Source organism: Sphaeramia orbicularis, chromosome 7 (assembly GCF_902148855.1).
Source record: "Sphaeramia orbicularis chromosome 7, fSphaOr1.1, whole genome shotgun sequence".
NCBI classification, from domain to species: Eukaryota; Metazoa; Chordata; class Actinopteri; order Kurtiformes; family Apogonidae; genus Sphaeramia; species Sphaeramia orbicularis.
This window is the reverse complement of record NC_043963.1, coordinates 25,389,843-25,415,263: the sequence shown is the minus strand read 5'-3', so window position 1 is coordinate 25,415,263 and position 25,421 is coordinate 25,389,843. Positions and strand designations below refer to the sequence as shown.

General features: G+C 39.3%; 2 protein-coding genes across 3 annotated transcripts; one reads left to right on the top strand and one right to left on the bottom strand.

The window, feature by feature from the left end:
* On the top strand, positions 1-19,442 carry ccdc187 (coiled-coil domain containing 187). Of its 2 annotated transcripts, none has more exons than XM_030137816.1 (13): positions 1-325; positions 1,143-1,230; positions 7,455-7,517; positions 7,932-8,070; positions 8,600-8,690; positions 12,878-12,950; positions 14,320-15,648; positions 16,128-16,246; positions 16,351-16,419; positions 16,503-16,634; positions 16,813-16,907; positions 17,001-17,095; positions 17,171-19,442. In XM_030137816.1, the coding sequence occupies exons 2-13, from the start codon at positions 1,182-1,184 to the stop codon at positions 17,317-17,319; spliced, it is 2,403 nt and encodes an 800-aa protein (XP_029993676.1). In that variant the 5' UTR covers positions 1-325; positions 1,143-1,181; the 3' UTR covers positions 17,320-19,442. The 2 variants fall into 2 exon arrangements, with proteins under 2 accessions (XP_029993676.1, XP_029993675.1); XM_030137815.1 differs by having other exon boundaries at positions 16,128-16,261.
* On the bottom strand, positions 18,605-23,577 carry tnfrsf9a (tumor necrosis factor receptor superfamily, member 9a). Its single transcript, XM_030137875.1, has 7 exons — positions 23,210-23,577; positions 22,177-22,296; positions 21,369-21,506; positions 21,200-21,272; positions 21,010-21,116; positions 20,670-20,837; positions 18,605-20,557 (listed from the first exon to the last, which is right to left on the bottom strand). Exons 1-7 carry the CDS (start codon positions 23,343-23,345, stop codon positions 20,442-20,444), a joined length of 858 nt encoding a protein of 285 aa, XP_029993735.1. The 5' UTR covers positions 23,346-23,577; the 3' UTR covers positions 18,605-20,441.
* Between the last annotated feature and the right edge of the window lie 1,844 nt (positions 23,578-25,421).

Below are 25,421 nucleotides of genomic sequence, written 5' to 3'. Positions count from 1 at the left end.
CTGTGGGCTAAGTTAAGTTTGTCCGCCCAGGCTTCCCTTCCCTTCCCTTCACTTCCCTTCACTTCCCATCCCATCACAACTCGACGAGGCTTTGTTTCACTGATGAGCAACAGCCGTTTATTTCGCGTAAAAGCCACAACAAAGGTCCAGGCGGTTGAAACAGCCAGACCCGTGCGTGACACTTGGGAAAAAGGAGAGAGAAAGTAGGTCCGGAGGAGGACGGAGCTGACACTGGGCTCGGTTGTCATGTTTTGTTGCTACTTGTTGAATAGGCTGCGTGGACGGACACGACACTGAGCCTGAGTGGGCAGCGTGCTGTGAACAGGTAGGCTGTGCTGCAGTGTTTTTTGGAGGTTTACTTACTGGTTTAGTCTAATACTGGTGATTATTTAACTTTATTCGTCAACAGAAGTGGTCAGGTCCTGTGTTATTGTTACTCTGTCTGCCATTAGTTTGAGCTAAGTTAGCCAAGTCTGGAGTGTTTAATGCTTTACAACACTTTATGACACCAAAATAAACCCTTTTTACCTATAATCATTTATCATGTAGCTCAATTTGATCTCAAGCTGGTCCAGTAAAATAACAGCATAGTAACCTATAAATAACTCCAAATTTTTCTCTTATAGTGCAAAATGGTGCAATTTTAACAATATTATGCCTCAGCTTCTCATTTATATATGTATATTACAACTTACAGATCGTAGTGGATCTACAAAGGCACAAAACATTTATTAACAGGCGTAATATCAGTAAAATTCCACTTAATTTTCTTAAGAATTTTCAAGTTGCTTATGGTTGTTTATGATTGACAATTTTTGACAGGATAGTTTGTAAATGTGAATATTTTCATATTATACTTTTACTTTTTTCACACTAAACCAAAGTGACAGTGCAATTATTTTACTTGTTCATTCCAGTTATATGGGCTGCATGTGGCTCCTGAACTAAAATGAGTTTGACACCCTTGACAGCTAATGTATCCATGTAATTTTTCCATTTTACAAATTCATCCCGTGAGTTGGATTGGACCCTTTGGTGGGACTTAGCACATTCCCTTTTTACTCAGTACTTTATGTCACATTTAATGTATAATAACTTCCACAATCTGTTGACTTCATGTCTGTATTTATGGATTGTTTCAGGGTCTGTGTCACCATGAGACAGTGACAGCACACACAGCCATGGCAGAGCTGGAGATCGACCAGTCCAACCTTCCACGCGTCCAGGAAGGTAAGACCACACAGACACAACCTCTGCACCTCCAGAAAATGTAACACACACCACACACAGAATGGAAATGGTGAACTTTGTGGTGCTTCATTACTGTGTGTTTCCTGGGGAAATGTGCTTTTGTTTAAGCTGTCTTTGTGAGGTATGAGGTTGGGGGTCAGCTACAAGAGCAGACATGATGGGACCAAGTAGGATCAAATGTTTTATAGTTTTTACTTATGCAAGGAAGACATAATGCTGAAGTATTGAGGTCAGTATTTTAATGGTTTTTCTGTCTTAAAATTCCAGATACACATGTAAAAGTTCCAAAGACAGAAACAATTCTCTATGTATACAATACTGTACATTTCTTTTAATGTACTTTTTGTAAACTAAATGAGTCTGATCCACTTGTTTTTTTGTTGGTATGAAATCATTCCCAGGTAAAGAATGCCTAAACTGGGAGCTATCTGCAGACCGTTGACTCAGTCTTTGACACGTCCACACTAATGAATGGAATAGAAATAGGTCTGCATGTCTTTTATCAGGGGAGATAATTCAGCAGTCCACCGTTGTTTCCATACACAAAGGGTGCACTGTGCAGCTTTGCATTTTCATGCTTTATCAAGCACAGACCAGTACACAAACAAAGCCAGTAATAGCAGTTATAAACTGCCCGTTCAGACAATAGCAGATGTCTGGTTTGTGTCATTTCTCCACTGATCATCTATATTCAGGAGATTGAGTTTGTCGTACTGTTCGCGCTGTCTGTCCCTGTGGCTCTGCAGTCAATTACTTTACATCTTGTTGTGGGTGTTTATGTCTTAATTTCCTGAAGAGACGTAGGCCCCCGTGTCTCACTTCTCCTTCATTTTCCTCCCCATTTGAGATTCTCAGCCAAGTTAACTTTCTTTGTTTTCTCTCCCCCTCTTATCAGTTCCTGTTTTGTCCCTCCTCTGACTGCTCCTGATATAGCCTGATGTGCCGAGGGAATGCAGCTCCCAGAGGAATTCCCCCTCCTCCCCCCTCATTCCTAATTTCACTCTCACCAACTGACCCACAGCCCCATTACCCCTCACCTCTTTTTGTTGTCCATGACAACCTGGCCCAGATCTAGTTTATAGCACAATGCAGTGGACAGATACTTCATGGTGAAATTTAGTGGAAAAAGCAGTGAGTAGGAGAACAGAACGGACTGGGAGGAGGAGAGAGAAAGAGAGCAGGAGAGAGGGGGGGCGTGGGCAGTGGGTGAGGGATTTGGGCTGAAAATAGAACCCTTGTCATTTTCTCCTTTCGCCAGTTTCTTTGTTTGGCAGACACTTGCCACTGCTGCTCTCCAAGTGGCTACGAAGATGAAAGAAATATCTCTGTTGGAGTTTGATCTTCTGCTCCCATGCTCTGGATGCCTGGGATAATTTTCCTAATTTTATTAAAAATGATTGTATTGTTGTTGGGAGTTGGGAGACAAATTGCACACAACCATGTTGTGAGTTACTGTTTAGGTACACTATCTGAAAAGAGAAGCAAGGTTTAGCCACCAGAAAGAATAATATTTGTACATGAAGGGATAGGGGGCTGTAAGGGTCACGGTTTCCTGCTTTGTAATGTCCCCTTTTCTCACAGCCTTGTTGCAGAGAGACTGCACATATTGTTGGAAGCTATACGTTAAAGCTGCAGTACTTGATCATATTTTAGCGTCACTGGGCAAAAAAATCCATTATTACCTTTCACCATATTGTGAGACACAGCACTTCTGTATATATTCCTTTCCTGTGTTTTAGGCTGTAGAAAATTAACCCTGTATTACACATTTTGACTAATCACAGACATTTTCAGACAGTAGAATTTGTGTTCAGGTTGCATCTGATGAAATCTGATTCACTGCCCAACACATATTTAACCCTCCTACCTGCTTCACACCATGTCTCAATGCAGGAGCTTCCATAACAGCATTAAACTATGTCAGGTTATCTTTTTTATATTTAATGTTTCAATTTGGGCCAAGAGTTGAGAGCTGCAGAGGAAAAGTATGTATTTCCAGATTCTGCTACTGCCCCCCCCCCCCCCCCCCCCCCCCCCCCCCCCCCCCCCCCCCCCATTTAGTTCTTGCAGTTTTAAGGGTGGAAACAATATTAAAAAATTACCTTATTCATACACGCAATATGGACTATTCAGGTTACTACATGTATGGAAATATGTTGGTTTCTACTGAAATTATACTCAACCGATGATGGTCACTTGCAAGATTTATGAATTTTATCAAATTCACAAATTCGATGACACATAAAATAGAAACACTGCAACCAAAGAGAATATCGCAACATTTTTATTTGTGTAAAAAAACTTTATTGAAGTACAAAATTGTGATTTTTATGTTGGAAGCATATGATCTTACTTATGCCGCATATGCAACTGTCTCATGTGAATATATATTTTAAGCAAACTCCTCTAGCATGCCATGCGACTCAGTGTTTTGACTACTTATCTAGATGTTCCCGGCCCACTTTTCATTCCTGATCTATCTTACCACGTACACATACCTCTCAGCCTCCAGTGTTCAAATGCCACAGCCAATTTCTGTTTTCTGCTGGATCTTTGATTTACTACCCTCTTAAGAAACAGACGTAAGCCTCGCAGGCTTCTTTCAGTGTCCTTATTAAGTAGCTTACAGTAGGAGTCTCAGTAAGACCATGAAAATGCACTGAGCATGTGTTTTTACTGTTGGCCCTGAACGCCTCACAACCTGTCCCTCCAAACCTGTCTGGTGCTCATAATAACACAGTCTGCATGTCCCTCCCCTTGAAGGGTAATGTGACCGTCGCTGGAAGGAGTTTGGAAAAACAAGTTAACCCGCAGTGCAGACACACCCACAGACGCACGCACAGCCTCACTCCCTTTTTCCATCTTTGTGTCCGTCCTCTGCCTCTCCTCTCTTAACCCTGCGGATGGACTTTACAGTAAACTGTCACTTTGTCCAGTTAGATTAAAACCAAGTCTAGGGCCTAATCCCTCCTCACTGACAGACTGGGCCCATAAGGCTAGGTTGGAGATCCATTTAGTGGAAAATCTCTTAAGCTCCACAACAGGTGTAAGTGGTAATGCATGTCTGTCTTGGTGTAGGTTAACTCCAAGTGTAGGCTTATGGGGTCGTTGATGGTGTAAACAGACACTTTTGATGGCTCAGTCCCGTCAGACTGATTCCACTGTTGAACTTTGACTGTTTAGTTTGAACACAATTGTTTTATATGGTCTCTTCTTTTCACTTTCCTGTTTACAGAATAGGACAAAAAGGACACATCCTCAGTCTGAATGGCTGTATCAACACTTTTGGGAAAATGTTTAAATGTTACAATACATTGTTAGTGCCTGTTGAACTAGTTCAGCTATTGGGGAATAATGAATAAGGCCTATAAGAACTGGGTAGAAAGAAAACAAGGCTGTGTTCATTTATTTTAATGAAGAAACGCTAAGTCATTTTGTATTTTATGGGTCTAATAATAATAATAATAATAATAATAAATATATAGATCTCCTAAGTAGCACAAATCTTTACTGTGGTTCTTGTTTAGTTGTTTCTGCTTTGTAATTTCTAATCTGAAGAAAAAACTAAAAGCTAACAAGCAAAGTCGATCTCAGATTTTATGTTTGACATGTCTCTAGGTTTGATTATTTCAGCCTTTTTAGCAGTCAGTGATTCCTTAGGGTTAAGGTTATTCTAGATACAGAACTGATTCCATATAGATTATCATTATAAAAATCTTCATGTCTGTTGTTGTCAATAATTATTATGATAATGTTTAAAATAATTATTGCAATATAAAATGATATTATGCAATAGAACATGTTAAATTCAATATGTCCTAATACTTTTGTGGATATAGTATATCTAACTTTTAGTGCCAATCCTATTTGTTTTGCAGTTTTTATGTGTGTTAATTCTTTTGACACCTTTATTGCAGCTTTAATGATCAGTTGGCAAAATTTAGCAGCAGATTCACCATGTTATCTGGGGACAGTCTGTTAGAGAACCTATTAATCTCACACAACTAGAGCCACCTCCACACTTCATTAGTAGTGTGCTAGTGCTGTGGATTGGTCTGGCACCCTCCGCCGTCACTCTAGAATAGGGGTAAAAGTTATCCGGGTTGTTTGGCCTGATGTGCAGGACGCAGTGACAGTGCATTTACAAAACATTGTTTGGAGTGAGGTTGTTTTGGTGGAATGTTTGCACGTGAGGGAGTGCTTTGTTGTATTAAAATGACAAAATCTCTACTAAACAAAACAGCACATAAAAAGATGTGTATCTTTGTTGGCAGGGTTTAGTTTAGTTGCAGCTCAGAAGCTGTTATTCTTTCTTCTGGCGAGGCGGTCTTTCAAATTAATAACACACAGATATTGGAAAAAGGAAGGAGAATGCCACCGCTCCCTTTTGGTGATGGAAATGTTCATCCTTGTTCCCTAGTGAGCCGGACTAGGGACCTATTTATCACCTGTCTAGTATTTCTGTTTTAAATTGCTTAAAGGTTTACATTAGTATAAAAGGTATCCAAGCTTCCTATAGCAGGGTTAAGAACTCAGACAGGTTATTATGAACAACATGTGGCATTTATGTGCTGGAGCTCAGCTCATAAAGCGAGTATCCAAAACACTGAAGGCATGAATGTAAATGTCCTTTTTGTCTCCGTAGACATAACCCAGGCCGCTCTGATAGGCTCAGCAGAAGGATTAGTACTAGGACAGGTGTTTTTAATTGGCCCTGCCTCTGGCTCAGGCTCATGGCTTTTCCCACTGCACTAGACTAAATCCATCTTAAACGCTGTCTGCTGGGTTTCTTTTGTCATGTAAAAGCACCAGTATAAAGGAGGACAGCCATTCCAGGGTGCCTGAGGAAAATAAGTGAGGCAGTGAAGTTGTTTTGTCTGGTCAGTTGCTTCTGCAAAGATGGAGGAAGTAGGGACGACTGCTGGGCCATAGGGTAGCTGTCTGTCTGTGTTTATTTTCACTTGAGTAACTTTGGAGTTTGTTTGACAGACTTTAAACACACATGGGTTACAGCACATAGAGGCCGTCCTGACTCATTAAGCGCTATTGTAAATACTTGGTGTGTGTACAGATGAGTATAACAGTCCCTGAATTTGAAGCTCTGGAAGACTAATGCACAGGTTAAAGACATGCAAAAGTGTGGATATCCAGCGCTGGTGGTTGGTGTCTGAAGTATGTTCAGGTCAAAACAGAAGGCACAAAATTACTTCTCAAGTCTCTTTGTTTTCTTTCAGGCTTGTCAGCTTTCTAAGGAAATAGTGTAAGGCCCAGGGAGCATTATTGACATGAAAACAGATATGGTTATTACGACATGGAGCAGCAGGTGGCCAGACTGTGGGATCAGATGATATTGAATACTCAGTTGTCTTCTGAGTACAAAGATGAGAAGAACCAGGCAGTATTGGTGTACACAGAACCTTTGGTTTAAGCCTAAGGATCTATTACAGCCATACACTTTCACTCTAGATGCATTTACCCATTTGCTCTGCCAACCCAGTAGAAAGTAAATTTTGCATCCTAATTTGTTAGTCATAATGAGAACATTTGTACAAGAAAAAAAAGCCTCTGCTTCTTCAGAAGTTTAATTCATATCAAACAATGGTACGTTTTTCTTCCTTAGTGCTTTATGCAATGCACACTTTTTAATCTTACAAAGACATGGGTACACAGTTCTGTAAGCTCGTCATGCCACTACTTTTGTTTTGGCACAGTTTCTCTACAACAACAGACATCCTTGACTTTGGGAGAAGAGTTATAATTGTGGCCACTCTCATGTCGGTCTGGTGCTGGTACTCTTTTTTTTTTTTTTTTTTTTTTGTTATGAGAGCTTTTCTAAAATTCAACAGTGAATTCATGCCAGAGTGGTAGATGGTTGGTGTCCATTGAAGTTTTAAAGGGTACTCTCTTTTCTGCCTTTGTCTGTGTCATCTAAGCTGCCATCATAAAATGTTGCTCTCATACCTGATTGTTTCACTTCACACATAGCACTGAGCCAGAACCTCTACAATATCGTCTCTTTTCAGGCCATTCAAAAGCTCATACCCTCTGTATGGATTATTCAAGAATCATTCAAAACTACCCTCAATTTTTCTGTTGCCAGTCTACACGAGGCTAAATTCTCACTTTTTCAAACATTCATGTTGTGCTTTAATCTTAAACACTGTCCTATATGATACTGAGGTGCTGCTGTGCTGTTGTTTCAGTGTGTCAGTGTTTTGCTGTGCTGGAGGACGGGGTGTTAGCACACAGCCTGCAGGAGCAGGAGAGTAAGTACAAAGTCAAGCTTTCACGTGACAGCTGCACAGCTGCAAACCTATAATATGAGTATTATAGTTATCATTTTATATTGCATGCTGTTTCAGTGAAATGCCACTTTCTAGCTTGTGAACATTTAGTTCCCTTTACTTAACTTATTTAGGAACTGAGCTAAGAATGACACTGTGTCTCTGATTACAGGCTGCAAATTACAGATTTACAATAATATGCATGCTTTTGTAAAATAGTGTAATATGAGTACTGTGCATTTATTTCTCTTGGGAGCTCTCAAAGGTGCTCTGAAGGTCAAAGCACAGCTGTCTCTAGGACAATCAGAGTTATTGATAGGTAAACATACAATGCTATATTTCACTTATAACTTAGACTGTCCTTTTCTGTTTTTCCATTCTTCTTTACCTGCAAAGTTGAACAGTACTATACCACCAACATCCAGAAGAACCAACTGGTGCAGAATGACATCCGTGTAGCAAAGAGGCTTCAGGATGAGGAGGAGGAGCAACGGGCTCAGCAGAGTGCCCTTCTCAGACAGGCCTCCAGACAACTGTGGGTGACCTCTGTTCTAAACCCAGTCTCTTAAGCCCTTTTCAGACATGGAATGTGTCGCATTGTTGGCTTTCTGCAGGCTCTTGAAGCAGTTATATTTTGACATTCAGGCATACAGTGGATCATGTGTTTTCTTCAGTATATTCGCAGAAAAATCAAGTTTTTGCATGTTGTTCGACATGTGTTTTTTTGGTATTTTCAATAATGTGAAGGAAGCAAAATGTTTGTGATTGTCAGAGGCTGCTTTGAAGATAAGAACAACAGCAAGCTAGATGAAAATAACAGATGGAAAGAACATTTCCATGTGTCTTTATATTTACTGTAGGTAAAGGTATGCATGTCCCTAAGGAGCTTGAAATACTGCATAGTGGAGACAATGCTTGTTATTTTTAGTATTGCATAGGTAGAATGCTTTTACAAAATATAGTGAGTGGTGTTGTTACTTTACTTACAAATTCACTTCATTTTGACTACAAATGAAGATTCACGTTTATCACATTGAGGTATTTCTGTTCTGTTACTGTTGCAGAGAGGAGCAAGACTTTGAGTATGCTCGTGTAATCCAGGAGGAGATCCAGAGGTGCACTGAGGAGGCTCTAAGGAGGGAGCAAGATGATGAGGTGTGTACAATCTTAAACTACTAGTCCAAAAACCAATGTATAAGGCACAGAAAAAGCAAACCTACCTTTACCTGCCTTTACAGGTCTGAGGTAGTGTCATCCAGAAATGTTTGGAAATAAGATTGAAAATTGGTGTGTGTGCCGTTTTTAGATTAAAACCCTAAGCTTAGTTTGAACTTGAATGTATTTAGGAGACACACATGTGACAGCCAAAGTATTTGTAAAGCAAAGTATTTTGAGGGATTTGCTCTTGAAAAAAGAATAAATCCTTTCCCGTGGGTGTCAAGTTGCTAGCAGTAACCAGAGCAGAGAGTTACACTGTATGAACAAGTACAATTTTGGCACAGTGCTGTGACAAAACAGAGGCTTGGACCACAACAAATGAATACTTTGAAGTGATCACACACTCAATTAAAGGCCTCAGAGAAAGCTGTTGAAAGTAGCTTGTTTAATTTCTCACCAATGTCAGGTTGAAAACAGTCAGTTATAATGGATTCCAGCGATAAGTGATCTGTTGAAAATGATTAATAATACATCTATAGAAGCAGAGGGGCTGTGTTTCTGTTTATGGTTATAGATTATCTGACTAACTATTCACAGCTGTAGGAAGTTGTTTTTCCTCAGAGTTCAAAGTACTAAATAGTCTCTTGTAAAGGTAGGATAATGAGTCTTTGTATCTCAAACTGCACCACTGTGAGAACAAAACAGGAAAAAGTGTAATCAAGTGGGGCAACAACTGCAGTTGGCACAAACTTAAAATAGAACAGCATTATCCTTGAAGTCAGAGAAGGCACATTGAGCACAGTAACACATAGACATACTGTGTCTTGCACTAGGGAGCTGTTATTGTATCTGCCTGTTACTAGCAGGTCAGGGAGCATAATACGGTTTACCTCACTCTCTCAGGACTATCAGAGTATGTAATGAATGAAAGTTGCTGCTCTGGGCCTCTTATTTATCCATCATTCCATAAGAGGCCTGTATGGACATAGTCAGCAGTAATGCACAGACACAGTTTGGTCTCCAGTAAGTTCACTAGGAGCTGAGTGCAGACTTGGACCATCAACCTCCTCATCTTCTTTTGTAATACTCAAAACATTTATACGTCCTCAGTGAATGAACACAATTAGCGCATGTAAATTCTTTATTATGTAGTTCATTCTTTACTCTGAAGTGGTTTGGCATTGCTGATGGTTTGTTAAACATTCACATTCTATTTGTGAATGTTTTTTTATGTAAGTGTCATACTTTAGATATTGTGAAATGTAATGTAAGCATTTCTCTACATTTTTATGGTTGAGCTGGGGTGTCATTCAGTTATAGCATTCCGGGAACTCATGATTTATATTTTTGCCAAAACAAATAGTTATGGGATGGGTTTTTAGCTAACATAATGAGGAAATTCTGACATTTATTGGCCCATATTTGGGACTTGTAATTTGTGGGAGAACTAAATTCCTACAAGACTGAACTATAATTGTGACGGAGCATCCCCTTTGCTGAGCGCGGACAGTGCACACTCACACACACACACACTCACACAAAATACACGCCACCCATGGACATGCCACACACAATACATGACGCACATGGACACGCTACACACATACACAACACATGTACACACCACACACAATACACGCCACATACACACACACACACAATACACACCACACACAATACACGCCACATACACGCACACACAATACATGCCACACAAGTACACGCCACACAGTATGTGTCGCACAGGTACACACCACACACATGCACAACACGTACATGTCGCGCAGACACACACACACACACACACACAGTTTCATGTAGTTCGTACGAGGGTGCACACTTGTCCGTTCTACACACCAACATACGCACACATTTAACACATTCATGCTTGATACTCACCACACACTCTGCTTCCTGCAGACTGACGCCGAGCCGGCCAAACAGGGGCGTAGCTAGTGCTGCCGTCTAATAAAGGGGGGCAGGGCGGGAAAATGGTCACCTGACTATTTAATGGGTGGTTTTCAATTATTAGGTTTATTTCTCTCTGCTAGAGAGTGGTTTGTGATAAATATAGAGGGGAAATGTTAAAGACAGTATTTTTCTTTATTTTCCTTGTGTTCTGATGTGTCTTCTTGTGATTTTCTGAGGAAAAATCATGTTTGTGTAATTGATTGCTGTGGGTCATGCCCAGTGGGAGGGGCTTTTCCCTATATATGTCGGCCATTTTGGCTTTGTTGGGAGAGTAAGATAGAGCTGACAGCACATTGTGGGTGTTTGTTAGGCTACAAAGAGGTTTTGACTTTTCTTTTCCTTTTTCCGTTAACTCATGTAAATAGTTGTCACTGTTTGGGAGAACTGGAATAAAAAAAGCCTTAAAGGAAAACCTTCATCTTTTTGTTTTTGTTCGACTAGTCATATTATTAAGTTTACAAGTTGAGCCCCGCTACATAATATTCTTCTTCTCCTTCTCCTCCTCCTCCTCCTCCTCCTCCCATAAGCCTAGCTTCACAGTGTATAAACAGTGATTTTTACAACATGCATATCCACATGCTATGTAATTTACTAAATAGGAAGCAATAGAAATGAAGGCCTCAGCTGTGGAAGTGCAGTGTGGGGAAAGAGCTAACTTTGCCACAAAACTTCCAGCTGGCCACTCGAGCATAATATTTTCCTATACCCTGCAGTTTCCTTTTTAGAGGAGGCTGCTTTGGGCTGGATTATAAAAGCTCCTTGTTTATAGGATGTGAGGTCAGAGAGGCTGTGAGGTTCATTCATCATCAGAGGGGTTTGTGCTCTGCAGGAACACACAGGAGGTGTTAAATTGTAAAACCTAGTTAACCCATATTAAGCCTAGCTAACTCAGGTTATTTAGCTCTTGGTAAATTCCTTTGTGGATGTAATCATTTAGTTTTGTGAATGTTGATGTAAGCAACAAATGATGAGTTATTAACCCTCCTGTAACTCGTACCTCTCCTAATGACCGGCTGATCAGAAGTGTTGATTAAATATTTGCCTCCCCGTAGATTGTGTCTTTAATTAAGGAACAGAAGGCATCAGGCTGTGCAGTTTCAAATGCCAGATCCCCGTGGCACCCCAGGCCTAACCTGCCATGGCAAGCTGCTAATTGTGTGCTGATGCTGGCAAAGCAGCTGACGCACACGCTCTGATCACAACGCAAAAAGAGCTGTGTTGGCTCTTACTTATGATTTATGTTACAAATGCAGCCTACAGAGAGAGATTTCATGAAAGTCACCAGTAGAAGTTGCTGATTTGTAAAGAATGTTATGAGTTCTGGCCTTTCCAAAATAAGAGCAGCACAGTGGTATGGCAGGGGGGCTCTTTTAGAGAGTAGACAAGTATAACAGCTCTGGTGAGGGTGGGCATTCCCCAGTGACAAGGTGTTAATTCAAGTGAAACAGTCCCGTTGACCTGCTTCTGTTAAGAGTTTTTTTCTGAACTAGAGTGCAGGGTGAAGGGGATGAAAAGTTGATTTGTCTGTCATATGGTCTCATAGTTTCCATTAAGTCATCCCCAGCGCTGTCAGTGTGACTACTTAGATTGTTGTGTCTAATGGTTTCATTTATTTGATGGATCATTGCACATCTCTCCTTAATCATATTCAGTATTCAGCATGCACAGGGTCTAACAGTTTGGTCCACGTTGTGTTGTTTGTGTCGGATATAATAAGCTTTAGTGCCCATGTCCCTTAATCCCCTCTTGCCCCCAACTTAAACTTTTTTAAATATATAGACTAAATGATGTTTACTCTCTAAAGAACTTTCTACTGAAAAACGGTCCTTCTTCATATCTGGTTACATCACCACCATTCATAAAAATCTGTCACTCATGAGTCTTGTCATCAGATTCTAAACGTTAATGTCTTTTTTTAAAAGGTCTGTGTTACACTGCCACCTTCTGGTCGTAAATGGTCACTTAGATGCTTTAAGAATGTTGCAGTGCTGTTAACCCATGGCCATACATCGTTCATACAACTAAATTGGTTGTTTTTACATTTTTAATAAATACATTTAATAAATGTTGGAAACTCAGTTTCAAAAGAACTTGCTTATTTTGACAGAACTGCACTGCAATGTAATCTTCACTTTGCCATAATTGCTATTGTGTCAATAATTTTATGAATGTGTAGTACAAATAAACATTGAACTAAATCTGTCTATCCACAGGAAATGGCCAAACGAATGCAGGAAGAGGAGGACAGAACCAGGAGGAGCAGAGAACAGGAAAACTATTGTGAAGGTACACTCAGTGTGTGTTTTATGTTAAATTCACATCAGTTTATATGATGCAACATTACATTATATATTACATTGTAGTCCTTTTTAAAGACTGTTGGGTGTAAATTTGGTTAATAAAAATGTATACCATAAGCATATTTGTTTATATATGCAAAATTGCATTTGTTAAACTTGCATGTGTATTTATCCTAAAGCACATTTCAACTTAAATTCTCTGCAAACATGCTCTGTCACTTTTACTACTTACTATCGTATTTAAGCCTTTTATTAGGTACTGTAACAGCATGCATGAACAAATGCATAACATAACTGCTGTGTAGTGTGTTGTTGACCTTGTTTAACAAATAATACACTGGTTGTTTGTCTGGTTGTTTACAGGTGATATTTTATATCTCTTTGAAAATGTAAATGAATTGACGAAATACATTTGTTCCTTAAATATTTACATATTCTCACAAAAAAAATCAAAACTGATGCTAGTATTGATTACTTTACTTTGGTGTCACTTCCAGAATAATATTTGTCAATATCAGGGTTATAACATCCATTTTAACAAGAAGAAAATAATTACAACTCAAGATAAATATATTCTTTACTTTCCCTTTGACTTCATCTCTGTAGTTTTTGTTTTACACTTCCATAGCATTTTCCAGCAAAGATTTACAGCATTAAAAAATCTTAGCCTTGAGTTGAAGTTTAACATTCTTAATCAATACAAATGTATAAAAGCTATGCATTCATGTGCACTTGACACGAACATGGGGTATATGCAGCTTAATTTCTTCATGTTGTAATAATAGGGTTGTCCAGCCTGTCCTACTCTACATAAACTAAGTATTGTAATTTAACATAACAATAAAATACTGACAACTAAAAACCTCATGTTACACAATAATCTTACTTGCACACAGAAGATTTGCTGAAGCAGTGACACAAAACACAAAATTAGAGATTGTTTATTATGAGTTTTGCAGAAAGAGTCCTGAGCCACAGTGAAACTACAGCAGGACAAATTAGACCGGCACCTGGGGAATTCCTGAGAAACAGCTTATGTTACATTTGTGTCACATTAGACAGCAAAATTAAACCTTGGCACAAGCTTGTTGCATGGCTATTGACTTAGAACATTTGACATACACCCTGGGTATCAAAGATTTGCACTGAATAACAAGGCATTTTCATAATTCTATTTCCTTATGCCACTGTGGCGCCAACCCAGTGTCAAAGTTCGTACCCACCTCCACATGACAAATATGCAACTGTTATCAAGCTGCTGTATATGCTGTCTCATCATTAACTGCACTTGTCATGTAGTAACAGCTTCACCCACCATCCCTGCTTTTGTGTTTGCATGTTTGATGTTACTAAAGGCAGCAGCAGTGATTCTGCGTTGACATCCCCACACACATATGACCGACAGGAGCAGTACTCGCCATCTACCACCAGGTGGCAATGTTCAACCTCTGACTATTCAGACTTAAGCGGGCCTCTGGCAGAGTCCCCCAGGGGGATAGCAGCTCAAAAAAATTCAACGCCATGGTCAAATGAAGGACACACAGATTCATTTAGAGAAACCAGGAATGAATTCAGAGAGCTTTTGAGTGATGATTCAGAGGACTTGGATGCAGTTTTCTCTGAACTGCTCTCTGTGAGGTCACAAAGACGGAATAAAAGACTAAGCACTGTGCCTCCTCAGCGGCGGGCATCCTTACCTCGGCCACAAGAGAGATACTACAGAAGTCTGAGCTCTCACAGAAGCTTCACAAAGGACTTCCAAAGCTGGGAAGAGGAGACCGAAGAGTGGGATGAGGACTGTTATGAAAATGGTGAAGTAGAGAACAGGAAGGCTAGGAATCGGGATAAGGAAAGGAGCTATAGAGGGGCCTCTGAAGGTTGGCATAGAAATACAGCTCATGGTGGAGACTCTAGGTTAGCAGAGGTAAGAGAAGGGCGATGTAGTCGCACTCAATCTGTCAGACTATATGACAGGAGCAGACATGGCCACAGAGATTCAACACAGACCTGGACCTACAAGGACAACCCAGACAAACATGTTCGCTTTCGGGATGATAGTCAGAGGTTTGATAGGTATCAGGAAGAAAGCAACAATGTCTGGCAGATGCTAGGTCAGGTCCTCAGAGAGCGGGGTGTGTCTGTGAGGTTTGGTGCGAATGGGGTGCCACTGCAAATAAGACCTCAAAGGAGAGACAGTCAGGTGCTTCATGGGAGTGAGGTGTCCTGTGGTGACTCCCAACCACATCAGAGAGCCTTCCAGAGAGCTGCCACCACCAGGCACAGTTTCCATGGAGATATCAGGGAGAGGAGGAGATTGTCACACCGAGAGAACAGCGAGAGAGATCACAGAGAAGATCGAGACAGGCACCGTGATAACCAGGAACATGATTCAGAGGTTTATGAGATTAGTAGTAGAGACTTACATCTGATTAACAGAGAAAGAAGAGGTAGTAGAAGGTGGAAAGAGCACAAGTACCCAAAGGACGATGACGATGATGAGAGGGAGACGACAGCACGTGAGCACAGGCCCTGGCGTGGAAACACAGAGGAAAGGTTAAGCTCAGAGGAGGAGCAGGAGGTGAAGGGGAGAGTAGAGCAGCCCCGTCGAAGAGCCCCGCAGCGCAGCCAAAGCCTCAGCAGCAGCAGGGCTTCAACCAGGGATAGGTCAAGGCACATGCTAGCAGGTAACGCCCAGAACTGCAGCCAAGTTCAGTCTGCAAGTGGAAGCTTCCAAAGCGGTGTTCCCTTCCTCTCTGTGTACATCTGCTCCTCTCATCTTCCCTCAATCAACATTCAGTCTCCAAAATTTGGCCTCTAGTACTCCTTTGGGTCTCTTACTGAAGTGGGGAATTTTTCTTTTTGATAACTGTAATTTTATCTGACCTGGAGTTGCCTGTGATTTCACGCTCTGTTTCATCTTCATTGTTGGTCTAGTCTTAGTGTAGTAAAAGAATCTCTAAGCACTGTGGAGTCTCTTTTATAATCATGCAATATGTCTCTACACGCTGTATCTTCTTATCTTTTGGTGTAACTTAAACTTGGTGTGACTCAGCTTAATTTGTCTGTGTGGTTTTCCACTATCTGTACTTTTAGCGTGCTATACACACTTCAGTTCCTTTAGATTTTACAGTTGATATCTGACGTGTGTTGACCTCTATCCCAGGAGCATCAATGCCACGAGAGCTGGATGGGAGCCTTGACCTTGGAGAGCTGCAGCAGGTCCTGCAGGATGAGGAACTGGCCCGCAAGCTGCAGGAGGAAGAGGAAAAGCAGCTGAGGAGGGTAAGGGACCTAAATGTGTGTTATGATTCCCTGTCAGAGAGATGAAGATACACCATTTTCATTTTATACAACTAAGAAATTTCTGTTGGACTTTTTCTTCATAGAACTCCCAGTCCGTTCGAAGCTCGTACCCAGATCGAGATTTTAGAGTGGCACAAGTAGCACAAGATGAGGTACATTAGTGTTACAATGTTTTTGTCATTAGTTTAAATATATTCAGCAGTTAATATTTGTATATCTTGTGCTTTTGTCCCAGGAAATTGCACGCTTTATGCAGAAACAGGAAATCAAGTCAAAGCGTAGGTCTCGTGAGCTGGAAGGGCCGGTGTCGTGGCGTGAGCACCGAGCAATGATCAGTCACCATGACAGAAGAACTAGAGAGAGACAGGTAAATGGAAATCAGGTACTAGAAACGGTTTCCTCCTCCAAACACAGATTTCAAATTTAGTTCAACACATTTCTCCCAGTTTTACCAAAACTATACCATTGTTTTATTTCAGTTTTTTTTTTTGTTTGTTTTTTTTTTATACACTAATGACGTGAGTTTGATCTGTTTGCTGCCTTAGGTCCATCGTGAGAGACTTGACTCAGAAGGCCTTCCCTCCCCCACAGAGGACTGCTCCCCAGAGAATCAGCCACCAAGCCCTATCTCTACTATACCGTAATAGTTTCTGTTAGACATATGTTAACTGTATTATTATTATTTAGAGTGTAAGTACATGTATGTGCTGATCTACTGATGCTGTATGTGCAGACCAGCCCCACATATCAGAAACATCGCAGAGGAGCTTGACCCAACTTTCCAGGCCAGGAGGCAAGGCACAGACAGCCTGAGAGGCGGACAAACAGGTACAGCACACGAAGACTCAAAACAAAACTATCCGAACAATAACTGGACACTCATATCCTTTTCCCTCACTTTAGGCTCCATTTGTCAGCCACTTCCTGTCTCTCAGTCTGGCTTACATGGCCTTCTGGAAGAGCCCACTTTCATCCCACCCACAAAGCGGCAGACAGACAAATCAGGACGCCCGAAAGCCAAAGATAAGAAAGAAAACTGCAAGCAACAATAAGTTTGACCACTGCGTCCTGTTACAATGCAACAGTGGATATTTTTGGAACACTAAGGCTCGATTCACTTTACTTTAAGGTTGAAAAAGATAAGGACTCTGTTTCTTACAGCCCTACTAGCACTTTAGAGGAACAAAGAGCAATGAATGATACCACATTTTAGAACATGTTTTCAGTAAAGAATTAACACCTTTGACATCTTTGCCATTTTTAAAGGGAAAACTGATGTATTGGATGAATTCATATTTGTTCATCTGTATTTAATTTAAACAGTTTAGCCTTTATTATGTTTGTTACACCTTTGTTTTTTTCAGTTAAGCAGCACACTGTAAATGTCCATGTTACTCTTTGTTTAAAGACCTGAAGGGATGCCTGCAAACTGAACTGAAATGAATTTTTCAGAAAAGGAAATATATCAGTTCAGTTTTATTTAAACATAGAGCATTTTCTAGTTTTTGCATGTCTGGTGTAGTTTTTACACTCTTTAATCTTTGGAAACACTTAATGTTTACAGCAGGAAAATGACAATCAACTGAACTTATTTAACCTGTAGTCAACAGAAAACCTCTTTGTCAACTACAGTATGACTTAGAATAAGTGCGTAATATCAAATGTAAATATTTTTTACTCCTTTTAACACAGCAAGCTCATTATGTACCTTTGGTATGCATTACATATAACAAAGCAATACATGTTTAAAGGTCTGCTAAGGTCAGTGTTGGGGTGGCATGTTTGCTCAGTTTTAGTTCAATCACTGGTTTGACTTCCAGGTCCTCTGGTCTCTCCCTGCCATAAAAACATGTATGCTAGGTTAATTCTCCTGTCAGTGCCTTGGATCAAGGTACTGGTTTAGATGAGACAATGAGTGAGCTTTGCTTACTTTACATATTAGCTTTTTTGGAGCTTTAAAACATCATCTCAGGGTCTTTTATATTCACTCCTGATGTCCAACTAAAGCAGCCACAGGGTTACATTTAGACAGTTATCACACCGACTCACTAGGATTCACACAAGGATCCAAATAGTAAATAAACAGAAGATAAATTTGAAAGAGCTGACAAGCTGTAAAGTGGGCCTCCATAGCTGTTAGACGTCCATCCCATGTTTTTATATAATGCTTTAGGTAGGCTTTTTGTCTGTCAGTTCAGAGCCAATTATGTAAGCCAAATAATATTATTCATATTATGAAACTTGGTCTGATATTAGATTGTCTTTGTTTATCCTGTTTTGTGTGTGTTTTTGCATTCATCCCTTTTTTTTAAAATAAAAATAAATATGACGCTCATCGTGTACAGTACTTTGAATGAATACAGAAAGAATTTATTAAATGAAAAATACAGTGTAAAACAATGGATACATGTACTGAAAAAATATAAATCCATCACATTATACAAAAATACAAGTATATCACATAACGTCCTTATAGTTTGGAGGTAAAATAAAGTGCTGCAGTCCAGATTAGAAGTAACTCTTAATTGATGTAACTGAAGGCGGCGCCTGCTACCTTTCACCCGAAACAGTCTCAGCAGGTGTGACACATACTTAGTCAGTGATACATTACTATAGTTGTGGGTTAACGTTCTCACATTTAACCCACACAGTCTGTGGTGACAAATGTTCCATTTCAGTAGATAATACACTTGTTACAATACAGTAAAAGAAATACAGTAAGTAAAATTCCGCTATGTCTGATCTAGCTGCCCACACGAGTACATTTTTTCAGTTTTTAACTAGTAATATTCAGGAAGGGGATATTTTCTAATCAGACTTGAACCTTTATTGGCATTTTTATTGTCTCCTATGCATTTCCCTAAAGTGAGTCATATGTTTTCCTGACAAAACATCTCATGACCTATGAGACATTTCATAGGAATGTCAAGAATCAGCATGACTAGTAACATGATAAATTTGTTAAACACTGGATTGTGTGGAACCCCAAAGAGGCACGTATCAACCTGCAGCAGTATTCGGTTTAAACATCCTCAATAGAAGACGAAAGTGTAGGTTAAGCAGAACTTGTGGTGATTTGTCTTAAGATGTAGTAAACACATATTTACATGTGGGGAAAACCCTTCATTGACCTTTTTGGCTGTGAAACAGTCAGGAAAGTCCATGTAATTCCTGGCAAAACAATGTGGGGTAAAGAGGAGGTGCCAATGCTGTTTTGCACATGGTAGTACTTTTTTATCTTATGTCACCATCATAATTGATCCCACAATGGAGTTCCCATCCACTGGAGCAGGAAGCCAAGTCTTTTCCTTAATAGATTAAGTGTCATGTTCTAGAACTGTGATTATATCAGCACAGTACAGTCATTTTTGGCTACTGACAGTTACAAAATTAAGCAGTAAAAGTAGGTTTCTAGACTCAGCATCAGCATTTCAATAAAACCCAGTCTATTTTTGGAGGTATGAGGTTCATTAGGCGTGACTGAAACCTCTCTGCTGTCTTACACCCACTGAACTGTACATTCATACAGAGCAACACCCAGGCGATTACCAAACAACAGCAGCCACACTCATTCACATTAAATGCTACAATTCTATTACACACAGTACTTGGAGTTAAGATTGAGCTCAAATGAAGGCTTTTGGTTTCAAAGCTCAAATAAATTCTAAAGGTTTCCAGTGATGTGTTTGGAAAGTTAGGTTCTAAACTCAATGTAAATGTAAATACTGAACTGAAAAGGAAAACCATGGCCACAATTATCTGCTGTAAATAGATAATACAAATGTTTTTTCCCTGTTAGAATTCCCCTTCCTTTCCTCATGACTTTATTGCAATATTAAAAAGTCTCATTATCATTGTGCTGAGTGGTAATTACAGAGAAATATTCAAAGCTACATCTAACCCAACCCAAAGTATTTGTTTATTTTTTTTGTAAATGAAAGAAGAGTGGATTTAAAAAAAAAAAAAAAAAAGTTTGTTGAATACAGCGTCCTGTTTTTTTTCCTTTCAGAGCCATGGGTTTTGGCTCAGGACATCCTCTGAGGACATCCTCCAAACCTGGATAAGTGTCAAAAAACTGACCTGATCCTACTCGGGATATCTTGTTTCTCTCCCCCGAGTTTCAAAATATTTCAACAGGTACTTGAGTGTCACGGTACACTTGGTTCCTTTTCTTTCATGGAATAAGCTGATCTGAGGAGTCCTTGGATGCCAGCGTCTCTGTGCTGCTCCCCTGCTCTTGCTGGGCCTCATGAAAACTGCACTCAACTGCTATCAGGGTCCTGGGTTCATCTGAGGACAAAACAGAAACAGAATTTCATCTAAGTTGTAGTTTTACAGCATTTGAGTCATTGTAAATGTAATCTCATATATTAGGTCCATGACAAGACATAGAAATAATGACCTGTAGGAGTTCGGATTATTGGTGTCTTTTTGGTTTTCTTCTTCATGCTCTTTCGTTTCTTGAGGACTTTTCGGGCCATGCTGGTGGTGAAGATGATGATGCTGAAGGCTATCAGAAGTGCACAAAAGAGGCCCATGCAAAAGGCCCATGGCCACACCTCTTCACGATCTGACCAGTACACATGCAGAAAAATAAATCAATCAAACCTATTATAACAGGTTTGTAGAAACACAACAAATAGAGGTTTTTTTTAATTAGTATCATTTGTTTATATTAATTCTGTTTTATATGGAGATTTATTTAAAGAATGAATGAAACATTAGAAGCAGTTCTTACTGACTTTTGTCTGGAACCACTGGAACCAATGGCATAACTGTAACGTTGTTGCACTTGATGTCACTGAATGCATCTCCTTTGGCCTCAATAAACTGGTCTGGATGGGGACACCTTTAAGAAAGTGAGTGTGTCTCTAAGTCAGTGCGAAAACACCCATAGTTTTTATGACAGATAAGAGATGACTCATATCTTACGTGGCACTCCAAGGTTTACATTTCTGGTGACTTTGGTCATTGAAGGTACCGTGAGGACATGGTCTGCAAGAACCTAAGAAAAGACAGTCATGCATTTGCTTTAGCATCAGTTTGACTCATAAATCACATATATGTGCTAATGTATTGTGCTTTTAAAAAATGTTCTTACGGTTTTCTGTTGGTTCCTGGCCTTTGCCACACTTCTCAGTACAGAAACTACACTGTTCATCACCACATATCAGTCCGTCTTTACAGCCACACTTAGTATCAGTGGATGTTGTGCAGGGTTTTACCGTGAATTGAGGTCCTACACATGCAAAAATAAAAGCAGAGTTCTGACACCATGTAATCCAAATTATTTTAACCCATAAAGACCCTGCGCTACTTTTGTGGCAGTTCCCAAATGAATTTTTCTGTTTAACCTTTCTTAAGTGATTTATCGCCATTTATCATAATATTATCATCTGTATTTTGCATTTCTTCAATAAAAATGCGGTATTTTCCAGTATTCAATTTACTGATCATGAAGATGTTCATAAAAGCTCAGAGTAAAGTTAATTGTCATAATATCAGAAACAGAGAAAAAAAATGAAGAAAATGACAATTTTTTATCAAAATTTATTATTAACTGAACATAAACCAAGTATGTCCATCCACTATCCTTTGTCAAACTCCATGGGTTTTACTGGTGAATCAACGTTGTAGAAGATGACGGTGTTTCCATGTTTACTGCTAGGGCCTCTGAACATCCAAATAGGTCATATCTGATGACCATGAAAAGATGACAAACTGCATTTTACACCAATTATTTACATGGATTGACAGGATTAGTGGATCAACAGTTATTAAACATTTCATATTGGTAGAGGATTTTGGTCACCAGTGGTTGTTTGGGTGTTTATGGGTTAAGACTTGATTCTTTTGCTTTTACACTTTACAGAATTGGAAAATATGTTTCAGAAACCAGCGTTACTTACCTACACACTGAGTACACGGATAACACCTGCGGAGTTTAGGGTCAGTTGTATAAGTCCCAGGTTGACAAGGAGTGCAAAGGTCCTTTGGACTTGGACCACAGTGTTTGACAAGACGGTTCCCTATAAACACACAAACAAATAGACAATAGCAGCATTGTGAGATCTGATAAGAAGATAATGTAACATATTATCCCACACAAAGAAATATTACCTTCCCTCACTAAACTGGTAAAGTACAAAGAACATCAAAGAATGATAAAAGATACATGTGGGAGCAAGAGTTGCAGGTTTCCGTAACAGAAGTGACTTGATTTCATTACATTTACAAGAAATCACCAAGTATAAAATTATTCAATTCGTTTGTAGCTCATCCAAACTTTCTCTTTGTTGTGGTATTAGCTGAAAACCACTGAAACTATTTGGTTGCCAGATGCTGCCACAAAGGAACTGCTCAGAGTTTGGAGTACAGTTACTCATAAAAACACTCTCACAAAGACAGTGTACAGTTTATGGCTTTATTTTTGAGTGTGTCCTGAAAGAATAATATGGTGACCAGGAGAATATTCAGATAGATATCAATTACACTGATTATAACTTGGAGGATTTCCTTTCCAATTATATTATTAAATAGACAAAAGTCCACAGTCAGGTATCAGAGTTTATAGAAAGTAAAATATCTGCCTCAACCTCAGCTCATTATAGAGACACTACCCTGGGAAACACTACGGAGTTTAGAACTATTGTAAAACTATTTAACTCCTGTGAGTAAACATATCCAGTTAATTTTATTAACTCAGTCCAGTGAATGAGTACTATCTTAAGTTTTAATATATTTTACACATTTTCAATTTTTGCAAGAACATGGAATGAATTTTACAAAGAAATATTTAAAGTTTCAGTTACAATTAATTATCAGTTGTTCCAGTTATACTGTATTGGTACTAATCTGGCATGAAATAACAACATGTAGAGTCTAAAATAAAAGAACATTTACATTCATATACACTCATATTATTATTGTTATCATTATTACCTGGATGACAGGCTTCACAGCAAACATCTTTCCCACTCTGTTTCCACTTGATGCAGCCTATATTGGTCTCTCCAATGCTGCAGAAGCAGCTCTGCACAAGTAGAAAGAGACCCATGGTCCACAGGATTATGGTCATCCTGAAAACAGATCTTCAAGTGTGTGGATGAGCAGAATAGAAAGATAATCCAAATGCAGAAAATCCAAGATATTTCAAAAAGTGAAGGGATCACTTTTCTGATTTGTTTTTTTGTCAGCTACAGCTTCAGTCTGAAAGCCCAAGTGCTCCACAGTCTCATTAACCAAAAGTGCTACAGCTGTGTGATGAAGCACGCCCTCTGCTCTGTGGTCTTTGCTCACATCAGCAGCCAAGAGATGACTGAACACATTGTTCATGTTGTCTGTGTTTTTCTTTTTCTTCTTGGGGGTGTGTCTTATTTTCTGATCGTGAAAATGGCTCAGTACTATTATCTGATATTAAGAACTGGAAATTCCTGCATTCATTAATAAGAAAAAGAACATTAGAATGATTTATAATTTATTTTTCAAAGTGCATTTAGGACATGATGCATAAAGATATTTGCAGATCATAAACCCCAGACCATGCTGGGAGTTTTTGTTTCCTTTCCCATAACCTAAAGAGATTTCCTGATGAATTATTGTCCCTGTAGATCACAATGTTCCTTGTTTGGTAACTACTGCACCTACCAAATCAGTTCCTCTCTGTTAAATTAAATGAAGCCCTCCCACAGGAATAAATAGTCATTTGGAGTTCATGTTGATTATTTTGATAACTATTGTCCAGACATCAGGGTTCTCAGGAACACGCTGCTTGTCTGAACATGCCCAGATTCAGCACCTTAATGGAATTTACTATAACAAAGCACTAGCTGAGTGAGTTAGTGTGTCCTAAACATCTGAAATATCCTTATTTCTTGTTAATCTGCCCTTGTGTATTTGACTTATAGGAAATGTTATTAATGTTGTGAACATAAGCACTTTTGCAAACTTAGAAAACTATTAGTGTCCTATAGTTTCCTTATTTTCTTGCAAATTAAATTGTTTTGTTGTGAAATCCATTGTGATGTAATTAAAGTTAAGTGGATGTGGTTTGACCTACATATAGTTCAATGACTGCTTTTAGTTGATGTCATTGTAGAAACAGGGAAGGTGTGTAAAAACACATCCTCACATCACATCTTTTTCTGACATCACAAAACAAACACTTCTAAGCTATCATATTGTTTAGTGCAATTCGGAAAGTTGTTCACTGAGTAAGTACATAGAATTCATCATGCTCACTTGACAGCAGCTGATTCTAATGAGTCATGACTGAGTATGAGGTTAGTCTAAGCTTTACTCATTGTCATATGTTTAGTTGAAAGCCTCTAAAAACTTCAAAATTTTCCTGTCTGCCTTAATCAGCTGCTGATTATCCACCATCAAACAGAAAGTGCAAAAACAGGATAAAAAGGAGGAAACAAAAACCAAAAGTTCTACATGAATACCTTTTATACTGCAATGAAAGCGGTGTCTTGTTTCTCTGGATGATTGATTTGAATTATCTATTAACTTGCCCTTTCCCCAAACCACAATGTGGGATTTTATTCTGTCTAAAAGGGAAGTTCAGTCACCTTACAGTAAGTGCTTTGTCTTGCACTTTGCCTATGAACATAGGAAAATTTGCTGACTAACGATGAGCTAATAGACACCTCTAACTACCCAAGTGTACGAGGTTATTTGAGGCTGTATATGTTATTTGTGACTCATTAGAAATATGAACTTTTAACAGCAGAAGCAGGAAACCAGTATGATCACATGTGCGTGCGGCTTCAAGCTGAGTGTGATCATATCATACTTGAGTGACATTTAACACAGTTTACCTCTGACATTCTGATGCATCTTTTTAGCCTACCAGCGTTCGCCCACTTTAAGGCCAGACTTATGTTACGTGAGACTGTGAGGTCAAAAGACACTGTGTCGTCCACCTACGCATCCTTGGCCAAGAAACACCTCCCACATATACCCTTAAACTTCCCCCATAATCCAATTATGAAGCTCAGTAAACCCCTTCAGATCAATTAACATAACGGCTTGGGAAATACGTTTTTTTCAGTAAGTGTTGTAATAATGACAGTCACTGTGCTGGTAAATTAGTGTTTATGTGTTGGCACGTAGGCTTCAGTGAGTGAAACTGCAACCATGTTTGCTGTAG